We start from the raw sequence: 10,605 nt of genomic DNA on the forward strand, positions 1-10,605 counted from the left end.
GGGGAAATAACTGAAAACCTTGTAGAAAAGTAATGGAAGAACTCTGTGAAATCAAACAAATGAACAAGGATACTGTGTTTTTAAGTCAAAATTTTTCTCGGGTACATCCCCTCAGTATCTGAATTCCATCCCCCTTTGGTGCGGTTTTAAGCTGAAAGGAGTCAGATTGTACTCTTACAAGATCAAGCTGAAAACTGAGGTTTCCCATTAAGGCCGTAGTGCAAAGCATCTTATTATCATTTTCCCATTAAGATATTTCTTGCCTCATTCAGCAACTTTATGAAAATGCTTTTCTCCTCATCAACGACACTGCTTATCACTTTACAAAGATGCCTAACAAATGAAGTGCTTCTATGGCTTTCCTTTTCCAGCATGTACCAGTAACACCTATTTATACTGAACATCTGCAGGGAACTGTAAAGTTCTTCTGATTTAGTGCAGTTATCAGCTTAAATGGACAAAGGTGCTGGTACTCTCATATAAAGACAACAAGCTGTGTTACTAGATCTTGGAGCTTGAATCACAGTAGGGGAATTGTCACTCTAGGTTTTAGAACTCAGCTGTTCCAAGTATCTGGAAACACTGACCCGTCTGACAGCTGTTTTGCCAATGTCCTAACACATTGATAAACAGAACTACTCAACTATTTTCAGTTAAGCCACTATCGTAATTTCCCAAGTTATTCAAAAACAAAACTAGCTTTTGACAAGCTTTAATAAACTACCATTGCTGTTAAAAAGTGCAGAAATAAGCTTTTGCACAAATTGGGAAAAAAATAATGCCTAATTTTTAAATATACATCCTTCATTGGTGAAGTATGTAAACACAGCTTGTCTGTAACAGAGGAAAAAGCATTTTAGTCAGAACAAACACGACTTGTTGATCTGTTGTACCAAACATCTTAGCAGGCCAAGATTTCTTCAGTGAAGTGCTTGCAGGACGAGAAGTTGAGGTGAATGCAAGCCAAGTTAGGCATCTTACCAGTCCCTGGGTTTCTGATCTGTACTCTGCTAGACCTACACATTAGCAGCAATTGTTCAAATCCTCATGAATCCTGTGGTCTCTGCTTCTACAGTATCTGAAATAAAACACTGCAAACAAATTATGTAAAGATGAGTAATTATCTAGGTGTGTGTAAAATAATCTGCTATTTTGTAAAGTATTTAATGTTGCCTTTGGCTAAAAAAATAGATCTGAAGTTGTTAAGAACCTAGAAGTAATCACTATGGTCTTAAAATCAGGATCTTGACATGTCAAGAACTGGTCTACTCTTGCCTCTTCTTTACATAGAAAAATCTTCTCACCGAGCTTTCTGGGGCACTCCAACTAAGTAGGAATCCTGTTCACTCAACAGCATACAGCTCAGAGGGCCAAGTTTGCTATTCACTGTACTTTTAATTGCAACAGAAGCAGAAACTTGTTGCCACTCAAAAAATAACCTCTTGCCTGCATGAACCCCTCCAGATTTTCTCCCCCTCCAAAGAAGGTGAAACAGTATTACCTATATACCGTTAATTCAAACTATAAATGCCTCTGAAACATATTGCTCCAAAGTTAACTTGGCAACCAAGACCACTAGAGAAGAGGATCACAAAAAGAGACCAGTCGAGACAACAGAGTTTTGTGCAAGATGGTTTTATTATCAGACCAAAGTTTGAAAGATTGCAGCTGGGCATCTGAACCTGAAAGAGGGGGAAAAAAAAAAGTATCATGAGACACGTGTAGATCAAACTACTTCAGCTACCTGAAGAATTCATACATTTCTACAGTTTATAATTTGGATTAAAGATACTAATTTTACTTCATTGGATTTAAGACTCCACCAGTCTTCCCTAACTTCTATACTAGTATCTCTTCACTCAAAGCAGATTTCAAGTGCCACAACTAAAAGGATAAACACTTTTACCTTGAATTATTGGCTTTTATCTTCCCATTTGTCTAAAGTATAGCAGGAGGGAACTTGTTATTTAAAGACATACTGAGGCATTGCGCATATTCTAACTTCTGCTGCAGTAATCCTGTTTCCAGCACATTTCAGGGACTGCTTACATGCAAAAATTAAAGCAAAAGGCAAACCTGAGACAAGTTCCTGTAAAGCCTACTTGACAGTTCATGAAATTCAGTATCTTAATGATAACTGAATTTTGACAATTCAGTACCAAGTACTATAGTCTTAACTTTTTCCCCCATCTATATGAAGGAATCAGTTCTGGAAGTCACTTAAGTGGTAAGGAATAATGACTTTTAGCAGGAAACCATCTGCACATAGAGAAGAGGAATAAACACTCACCTTCAGACACATGGCCCTTTAGAACAACAGTATTTAGAGCATTGCCAATACTTCATCTGAACCTACTGCCCTACTTTCCATTACCTCAGTAGAAACTACAACATTCTTCTATTTTCTACATGTAGGTTACTTTTATTTTAAACACGCACTCAATTCAGAACAGTAGGAAAATAGCAGGAATAGAAAGTGGAGGAAACAAGAACAATCATACACAGTTCTGGCTTTACACCACAGGTATGTCATGTTTGCAGTCCAAGCAGAACAACTAATTGCTTATAAGGCAGAAGTAAGAAACAGCAAGCTCACTTCTTAAATTGAAAGATGGAGTAAAGCCCTGATGTCCGCTACTTACATGGGATGCTGAGCTAGAAGTCCAACAAAAAACACCAGCAACCAGCCGAATATCCCTAGTTTCTCCACCAATATACTACTTCTCACAGGCATTTACAGCCACTGCAATAGTGAAGTAGAAGCTTCCCACCTGTAGGAAGGCTCTTGAAAACTCAAAACCATCAGAATAGTTCTGATGTCTGTCAGTGAAGATGGAGGAGAAAGGATCTACATTGACAGAAAAGCTCCAGGGTTTCAATTAAAACCAGCAGTTTCCATCTTATGCTCAGAAACCAGACAGGAGCATGAAGTGAAAGTAGTTTTGCTCAATCTTGGTTGTGAAGCCTCATGCACTAACTTAAGGGAAACATCTGTTTGTACTGAACTTGCAACAGTTTGTGCCACCAGCAGCAAAATTCCTACAAGAATGCTAGTATGAGTAATGTAACATCACCCTAGGCACCAATCACCACTGCAATTCTGCTTCTCAAAGTTACCAACTTCTTCCTGTAGCTGAGTTAAATAGCTTTACAAGAACAATGTTCCCAGTAAGCAACTATCTTCCTAAAGCACAAGTTTCCACGTGCCATGTAACCAGTGCTTTAGAACTGTCACTTCACAGATCACAAGAACAAAGCAACATGCAAGAAGCTCGGGAGAGTGGAAACTGAAGAAGAACAGTCTCAAAAAAAGCTTCAAGGAAAAGGACTCAGTCAGTCAAATGGAAAGGTACTTTGAAGGTCTCCTTTAGCTCCTTGGACAGATAGCAGACCTCAATAGGCTCAACTTGCTATGCCTTGTTGGCTATAAAAACATTTTTAAAAGGCTTAAAAATCCAAACACCCACACAAAACCAAGATCCTTCCCTTCAGAAAATTTAGCTTCTGAGAACTCATCCAAACGGCAATGGTACTTGTTATAAGCTACAAAGTCCTGCCACTATCCATTTTTTTTTTTTTAACCAGTATGTAGAAGTTAGGAATTCTTAAGTACACTGCACATCTGATTTCTAAAGAAAAAAAAAAACAACCAAACAAAAACCAACCAACAAACCAACCCCAAACCAAAAAACCTTCCTTGACTTTGGAGGAACCAGTTTGGGGAAAATTTGATCTTTGTCTGTTAAGTCTTTCCAAGCATCCTAGTTTTCTTCAATTCCAGTCTGTCACACCAAAAAGGAACTTATCCTTGATGAAAAATAAGATACACGCAACACCAAAGCTAGTTTAGCATGTAAAAAAAAAAAGGGGGAAAAAAACAATGGAAAGTACAGGAACTCTGAAACAAGCAGTTTCAGCTTTTCATGGCAGAGACTTCACACCAAAGCAGGAACAGCAGAGTGACAACAAGAGGTGATAGGAGAGATTGTTTGAACCAGATACTAACTTCAGGACTCAGCTGTCACTGCCAGACTGCTTTAATGTTAATAATTCCCATTTCTAAAAGACAGAATATTCAAATGGGCAGACTGGTCTTTTGAAATTACCGTATTGGTCATGTTAACATGAAGCTTAAATGGAATCATCTTGAAACTTGAACAAGCTGAAAATTTAGACCATTAAAATTGTCTAAATAGACAATTTAACTTCTCCTGGTCCTCAACAGGCTTTTATAGCAGAAATCAGACAATCTGAGAAAATACACTATACTTGCAATTACAAGTCTTTCATCATATGAAGAATTCATCAATGAAGACTGAAAATTTTAGCCAAGATGTCAAAGCTTCCCATCATAAAACCCAAATAATGTTTTACAATTAGTTATGGCTAAATGAAAATTACTCGTAATGTTTACACTTCCTAAACATATCAGCTATAACAAAGATTTAATGTCTTCACAAACGTTTAAGCTTTAGTAGGACTTCAGAACCAAAACCAGAACCCTGTATTGTCCAAGTACCTTTATACTGTAGGTACCATCCAAGGACAAGTGGATATATATTCAACATGAAGTTTCAACCAATGAAGGCAGCAGCCCACACAGCAAAGCTGGAACAGTGAACAGTATTAACCTTTGGTAACACCTTACCATTAGTTCATTCTCCTTATCAGTCTGTTGATCTGATCTTCTCTGTTGCCAGCATCTCCCCCTTCCACGAAGTGGATAGTTTTCTTCTTCATTCCACCCCGAGGAGAGGATAACTTGAATGGCCAAAGGAAGTTGTTCACAACTTTGAAGTTCTTGCCAACAGTGTAAATTTCATGGATCACATCTTCCATGCAGATGATGCCAAGCTTTCCTAAAATTCAGAAACCTTGTTTTCAGAAGGGCTACTGAGTCACTGATGAATGACAAGCTAAAAATTATCAAGTTGTTATTGTCATACCTACTTACTTTGATAAACTTCAGAAAGTCAGAAACCACCTACTCTGTCAAGACACTCAGTGACTGTGACTTTTCCAACTAAAATGGATTAGCTGCAGCTAACTCAACATTATTTAGTTGCTACGTTTGGCAAAAGCCATCAGTTTCAAGTGTTGAGTATTTGTAGCTAGCAACGAGGAGCAACAAAAAACAAACTCCACTTAATGAATCTTAGGAAAACAGGCTGTGTTCTTTGAAGAAAAGCTAGATTAAATACACTTAAACCCTAGTTATGTGTAGCTCAGGGAAATTCACTGAACTACTTATGCTACTGAATAAAGCAACAGCATGTTTCCTTAATGTCTTTCCAGAGTCTTCAGTGACATGTTAATGACTCATAAAACATAATCCTAAAAACGAAAGTGATTATAGCATAATACTTGTACCTTTACAATCCGATTGTTCTGGTAAAGGAACAAACATGATAGTCTAATTTGAAACGACACACAAATCAGGTGTCAAAAATGAGACATCAGTGTGTGCTTTCATTCCCGGCATGACCGGAAAAGGAGCGTCCTGGAGGAGCCTATTTCCGGACAACTGACTGCCATGCCTTTTTACTGAATACACTAATGGCTTTTACTAGCTCGTTCTTCTGACAGGAAATTTAAAAGCTCTGTTCACCAGACCATGAAGGCCTAAGACACGAGCAATGTCTAACATTAAATCTGAAACTTCAGAGCTATGTATAAGCTTCTTTCCTGCTACAGTACCTTTTCATTGCTGAAATACCTACCAATCTATTAAAGGTCAAGGAGTTTACATTTAAAATTACAAATTTAAAATCCTAAAATTTAATTCTTTACACTGGTTTTCAATACTTTATAACGAAAATTACTTCCAGCTTGCTTTGTACTTAGCTACGAAGATAGAAGTAGAGATTGTTAACTGATCACTACTACCCTCCAGAAACAAATAAGGACAGTTGTCCAGTTTAACAGAACAAAACAAGAAAACAACTTGTTGCATTTGGATAATTACTGTTAAGTGAAGCAGTATTTACCAAGGCATTTCTGAATCAGGTAATTATCAGTCAGAGCAATGCGCTGCTTGTTGATCTTGCCATAACCACGCTTGTAGATCAATTCATGCACAGACTTCAGATTGGGATAACTGAAACAGTCCAATAAAAACAAAACAAAAACAAACAGACAAAAAAACACAAACAACAAAACCCAACTATTAGTCTTTGCAAGCCACATTCCAAGTTAACACCCCCAAATGAAACTTCCGTAACAAACAATTTAAAATCATTTCAGCATGTCCCAACTACAAATACAAAAGCAACAGAGAAGCAAATCTTACTCATACTGAGTCCCCAACCCTAGTATGAGAGTGTAATAATCTCTCACAAGCTCTGCCTTTTAAAGTACTGCTTTAATCACGTTTTCAATTCAAAGCAGGAAAAGCACACAGAAGATACAAAAAAATTTTGAATGCAAGGGAAACCAGCAAGTGTAGCGAAACACAAAAGGCACCCAACATTTGCACCCTGATTTGACAAAACTGCAATTTCACTCACCCCCATGCAATGTAGGGTTCGACAATCCGCAACATATTGATAGAAGCTTTGTTGAGTTTTACAAACGTGCCATTAAAAATCTGACGCAGGCGAAGAAGCTGCAACACCTTGCGGACCTTTGGGCTGACACCATTGGTACTAGAGAACACAGAAAAAAAGCCTCTATTATTTACACCCCAGAAAACACTATGTAACAGGTTAAAAAAAAAACAATAGCCTTGTTCCCACATGAAATGCATCACTATCTTACCAAACACATAAAACAAGTCTAGTAAATTATTTACATCTCCATATAGTTCAGTTTTAAGTTAAACCAGATTTATTTCCATGAAAAGAACTGAAATAAGCATTACACTGAAACAATTAAGAACTATCCTTGTGCTTTGCTGAACATAATTCTTCCAATCATACCTTTTGTTAGTTTTCTGTAACACTTTAGCAAAAGACAGTTAAGCAAACACTTCAAAGTTTAGTAGAATGTTAGAGAACGCTGGCATATAATTTTATTGAGATTAAGGTGAAACAGAACAACTGTCTGCACCTATTTGTAGCCTTGTCTTCTTAAAAATCAGGAATTCCTAAAGGCAGCAGACATAGCCAGCATAATGACTTTGTACTTAATTAAACAAGCCTCTGGTGCATGAACGACACTACTGCCAACAACCTTCCAAGCCACCAGTGAAGGCTTGATTTTATTTACATATTTAACCTCTCAAAACAGACTGATAACAGGAAAGCAAATTTCAGTGCTTTTGAATATAAAATTGTTTACATCTGTATTGAATCTTACCCTCTTATCCTGATCACGAATGCCAGTTTCGGTTCTGCTGGAACATAGTAATTGCCAGCTTTTCGGGCCATCCTGGCCATACGGATCTCCTGCCTGTACATGTGCCTGTACTCCTTGTGGTAAGCTTGGGCCCTTGCATAGATGAGTTTTCTTTGTGCCTTACGGAACTGAAATAAAACGAAAATTAGTTAATCATAGAATCATAGAATGGTTAGGGTTGGAAGGGACCTCAAAGATCATCTAGTTAAGATTATGTAACACCTTTTAACACGTGAAAATCAGCTTTAAATAATGTAGTATATTCTAGAACTTCCTGCAAATAACAGAGATTAAAGCAACATCTGCCCATATCATGGGGTTTTGAATCACTGATATTTTAGATAATCTATAAGACTGTTACACAGTAGTGCTTCTTTACACTGAATAATGTCATCATGCATCAAGCTTATCTTCAGAAAAGCTAAAACCTCTTGCCTGGTAGAAGACTAACTTTAATCTTATAGACAGTTGTACACTTTGCCCTTACTCTGCCCAGAACCTGTTTGTTACTGACGTAAAAAAGCACAAACATATTTTAGTCCAAAAACACTAACAAAACATCAACGTGCTAGTCCTAAATACTGTAAACTTCTGTACTGCATTATGTCAGCAGTAGCAGCTGATGTTGCAACAGATAAGCAATGCAAGTTTAGAAATCAAGAAATAGTTACCTTTTTTATAGCCAACATCTTCTTCTGACGTTTGGCTTTTATAGCTGCATAAGCCTGCCGCTTTTTCAGCAGGCTTTCCGGTACAGATGGCACCTTCTTTGCTCTAAACAAAAAGAGAAAAAAAAAACTCTTTTAGATCATATGAAGAAAATAGGCTTTAAAATTACACACAACAAACGACAATGCAAACTCTTAAAATGTATGCAGGCCTCACTGTCTTAAGACAGCTCAGTGAGGCATATTCCTTGTTCCCACTGTCACCAGGCCTCCACGCAGCCCAAACAAATCACCTTTTATACTAGACAAGGCAGTCTGACAGACCAGCTGTTGACCTGCACACAGTCGTAAAGACTGAGATAGCTGGAGTGAGGATAAGTTTTTACTCTGCTACAATCCGATTTGTAACAAAGGAAACTCTGATTCAAACGCATCTCTTTAAGATTAACACACGTTTCAACTAGTGCTTTAAGAGAAAAACTAGTCTGGCAACAGACGTGACAAAGTTTGCAAGACCACTGCTTATAGAACCAGAATACCCCACGGCAGCTCCTACCCTAAGTCTATCCAGCTACGACTACCTACTCAAGCCGCACACCGCTTCACGCACCCCAGCGCAACATCAGCCGCCCGCCAAGCCAGGAGAAACTCTGCCGCCCCGGATCCCTCACTCACGAGAGCGGCGCTTGGGGGCCACCTCCCCTTCCCCACATCACCGAACGTCGGCGGGGCAGCAACGGCCGCCTATGAACGGAGCAGAACTGGCGGCAGCTGCATCCCTACCGCGCTGGGCCCCATCTTCCCGCCGCTCCTGGCCTCAGACCACTTATGCGCCCTCCTGCGACGCTGGCAGAGCCCTGGCGGCTGAGGAGCGGCGGCCAACGTCCCGGTGGTGGGGACAAGGAGCGAGGACAGGGAACAGGCACCGCTGCAACCGCCGATGGCGGCGGATTTTCCCGGGGCGCCACTGCCACTTACTCCTTCTCCGCCATGATCAGAGCCGGAAGAGAGAGAGCGAGCGCATGCGCAGTGCCCACTTAGCCCTTTCTCCTGCGCAGCAGGGCCCTGGCGCCAGCAGGACCCCGGTTGGGCGCCCGCGGCGGTGCCTGACCGCGGCGCGGAGTCCGGGGTGTCCGGCGAGTGCCTGAGGTAAAAGCGGCCGGCAGGGTCGGGACGTGCCGCATCCCGGGCCGAGTGGGAGCCGCTCCGCCGTCAAAGCCAGCCTTCCCGCAGGAGGCTGGAAGCGTGCCCTGCGGCGGCGGGGCTGCCAGGCGCTTCGTGTAACGCAGGATTTCCCCTGTTTCAGCCTTACACCCCGTACCGGAGGCGTCCGGGACGCCCGCGCCCGCCCCGCGCTGGCAGCACCGAGGCGGGGGTGGAGGCCGAGCTCGGGGAAGCGCCGCTCCCGCCGCCCCTCTCTCCTCAGCCGCATTCACACCGACAGCCTGGCAGCCGGAGGGTGCGCGAGCGGCAGGAAGACCGGCGCACGGCCGAGCCCCGCAAGCAATCCATAACCGTGCTCCCCTTGCTCGTTCCCGGGGGCCGAAGTGCTTCCAGCAGCACAGCCTGGGCTCCCAGGCTGTGTTTCCGCCTCTGCAGCTGGATGGAGCCCAGTGAGGAGCGTGGCTTTCGGCTTTCGGCAGCCATCCCAGCTCCGAGGGCTGTCGCCGCCCCGCTTACCTGCACCCAGGCCCGCGGCGTTCCTGTTCATCTTGCTGGCAGCGTCATTCACCGGGATGCATGGGGAAATGGGAACCGCGAGCTTCGGGGTTTCTGTCGGGCTACGTTTTTATTAGGCTGGGTTACTTTTCCGCTCACCATACAGAAATAATAGCGTAGATGGAAAAAGGAGGACAGTTCAGGCGGCCGTGCTGCCGGCAGTGCTGCCCAGCACAGCGGCTCTGGTGTTTGGAATGCTGCTTAAGGCTGCTGGCTCCGGCTTTCAGGTCCGATCCCAGGAACACCTACCCGTGCTCTGAAAAGCACCCATGGAGGCACCGGCCCTAACGCATCATTATAGGAAGAAGGGAAATTAGTGGAACTCAGAGCAGCAAAGACTTGTCCCGTGTGAAGATAGTGTAGGCAGCCGGGCTGGGGACAATGAATGCCGAGTGCTGCATTTGCTGGTTTCGTTTGTTTCCTGTTGACGGCACGCAGAGGTGCGAGGGAGTCCTGAAGAACGTTGCTGAGGATGCTTTGCATTTGAGTTCCAGCTGTGTCAGTGTTGGGTTTTGTAAAATGTTATTACTTCATGCTGATACAGAAGCTCGTATCACTTGATCTCATTAAAACTACTATGAAAGGGAGTCATTAAATTCAGCACACAAATGTGCAATAAAACATCTGCAGCATCTGCTAAAGGAAGAGGTTGTCTGCACTTTCTGCCAAAGCTTTTGAACTCGAATTTCGGCTAAATCCGAGAGGCAGCATCCACAAATACGAAGTTCCAACTGAAAGCCAGTGGCTGCACAGGGAAGAAAGCACAGCGTAGTGCTCTCTGGCACATGGCTGCAGACAGGCAGAGACTAGAAGGACAGCGGGACAAGTCCTGCCCACCCCCATGTGGGAAATCTCAAGGGCACGCTCTGCTCCTGGTCCTCTG

The 10,605-nt window shown here is 42.3% G+C and overlaps 1 protein-coding gene across 1 annotated transcript; it reads right to left on the reverse strand.

The window, feature by feature from the left end:
* Window positions 1–1,625: 1,625 nt before the first annotated feature.
* RPL7 (ribosomal protein L7) lies at window positions 1,626–9,036 on the reverse strand. The gene is made up of 7 exons (XM_009984249.2): window positions 8,982–9,036; window positions 8,007–8,109; window positions 7,297–7,463; window positions 6,507–6,644; window positions 5,988–6,097; window positions 4,649–4,859; window positions 1,626–1,682 (listed from the first exon to the last, which is right to left on the reverse strand). The coding sequence occupies exons 1-6, from the start codon at window positions 8,993–8,995 to the stop codon at window positions 4,651–4,653; spliced, it is 741 nt and encodes a 246-aa protein (XP_009982551.2). The 5' UTR covers window positions 8,996–9,036; the 3' UTR covers window positions 1,626–1,682; window positions 4,649–4,650.
* Between the last annotated feature and the right edge of the window lie 1,569 nt (window positions 9,037–10,605).

Source organism: Tauraco erythrolophus, chromosome 3, assembly GCF_009769465.1.
Source record: "Tauraco erythrolophus isolate bTauEry1 chromosome 3, bTauEry1.pri, whole genome shotgun sequence".
Taxonomy (NCBI): Eukaryota; Metazoa; Chordata; class Aves; order Musophagiformes; family Musophagidae; genus Tauraco; species Tauraco erythrolophus.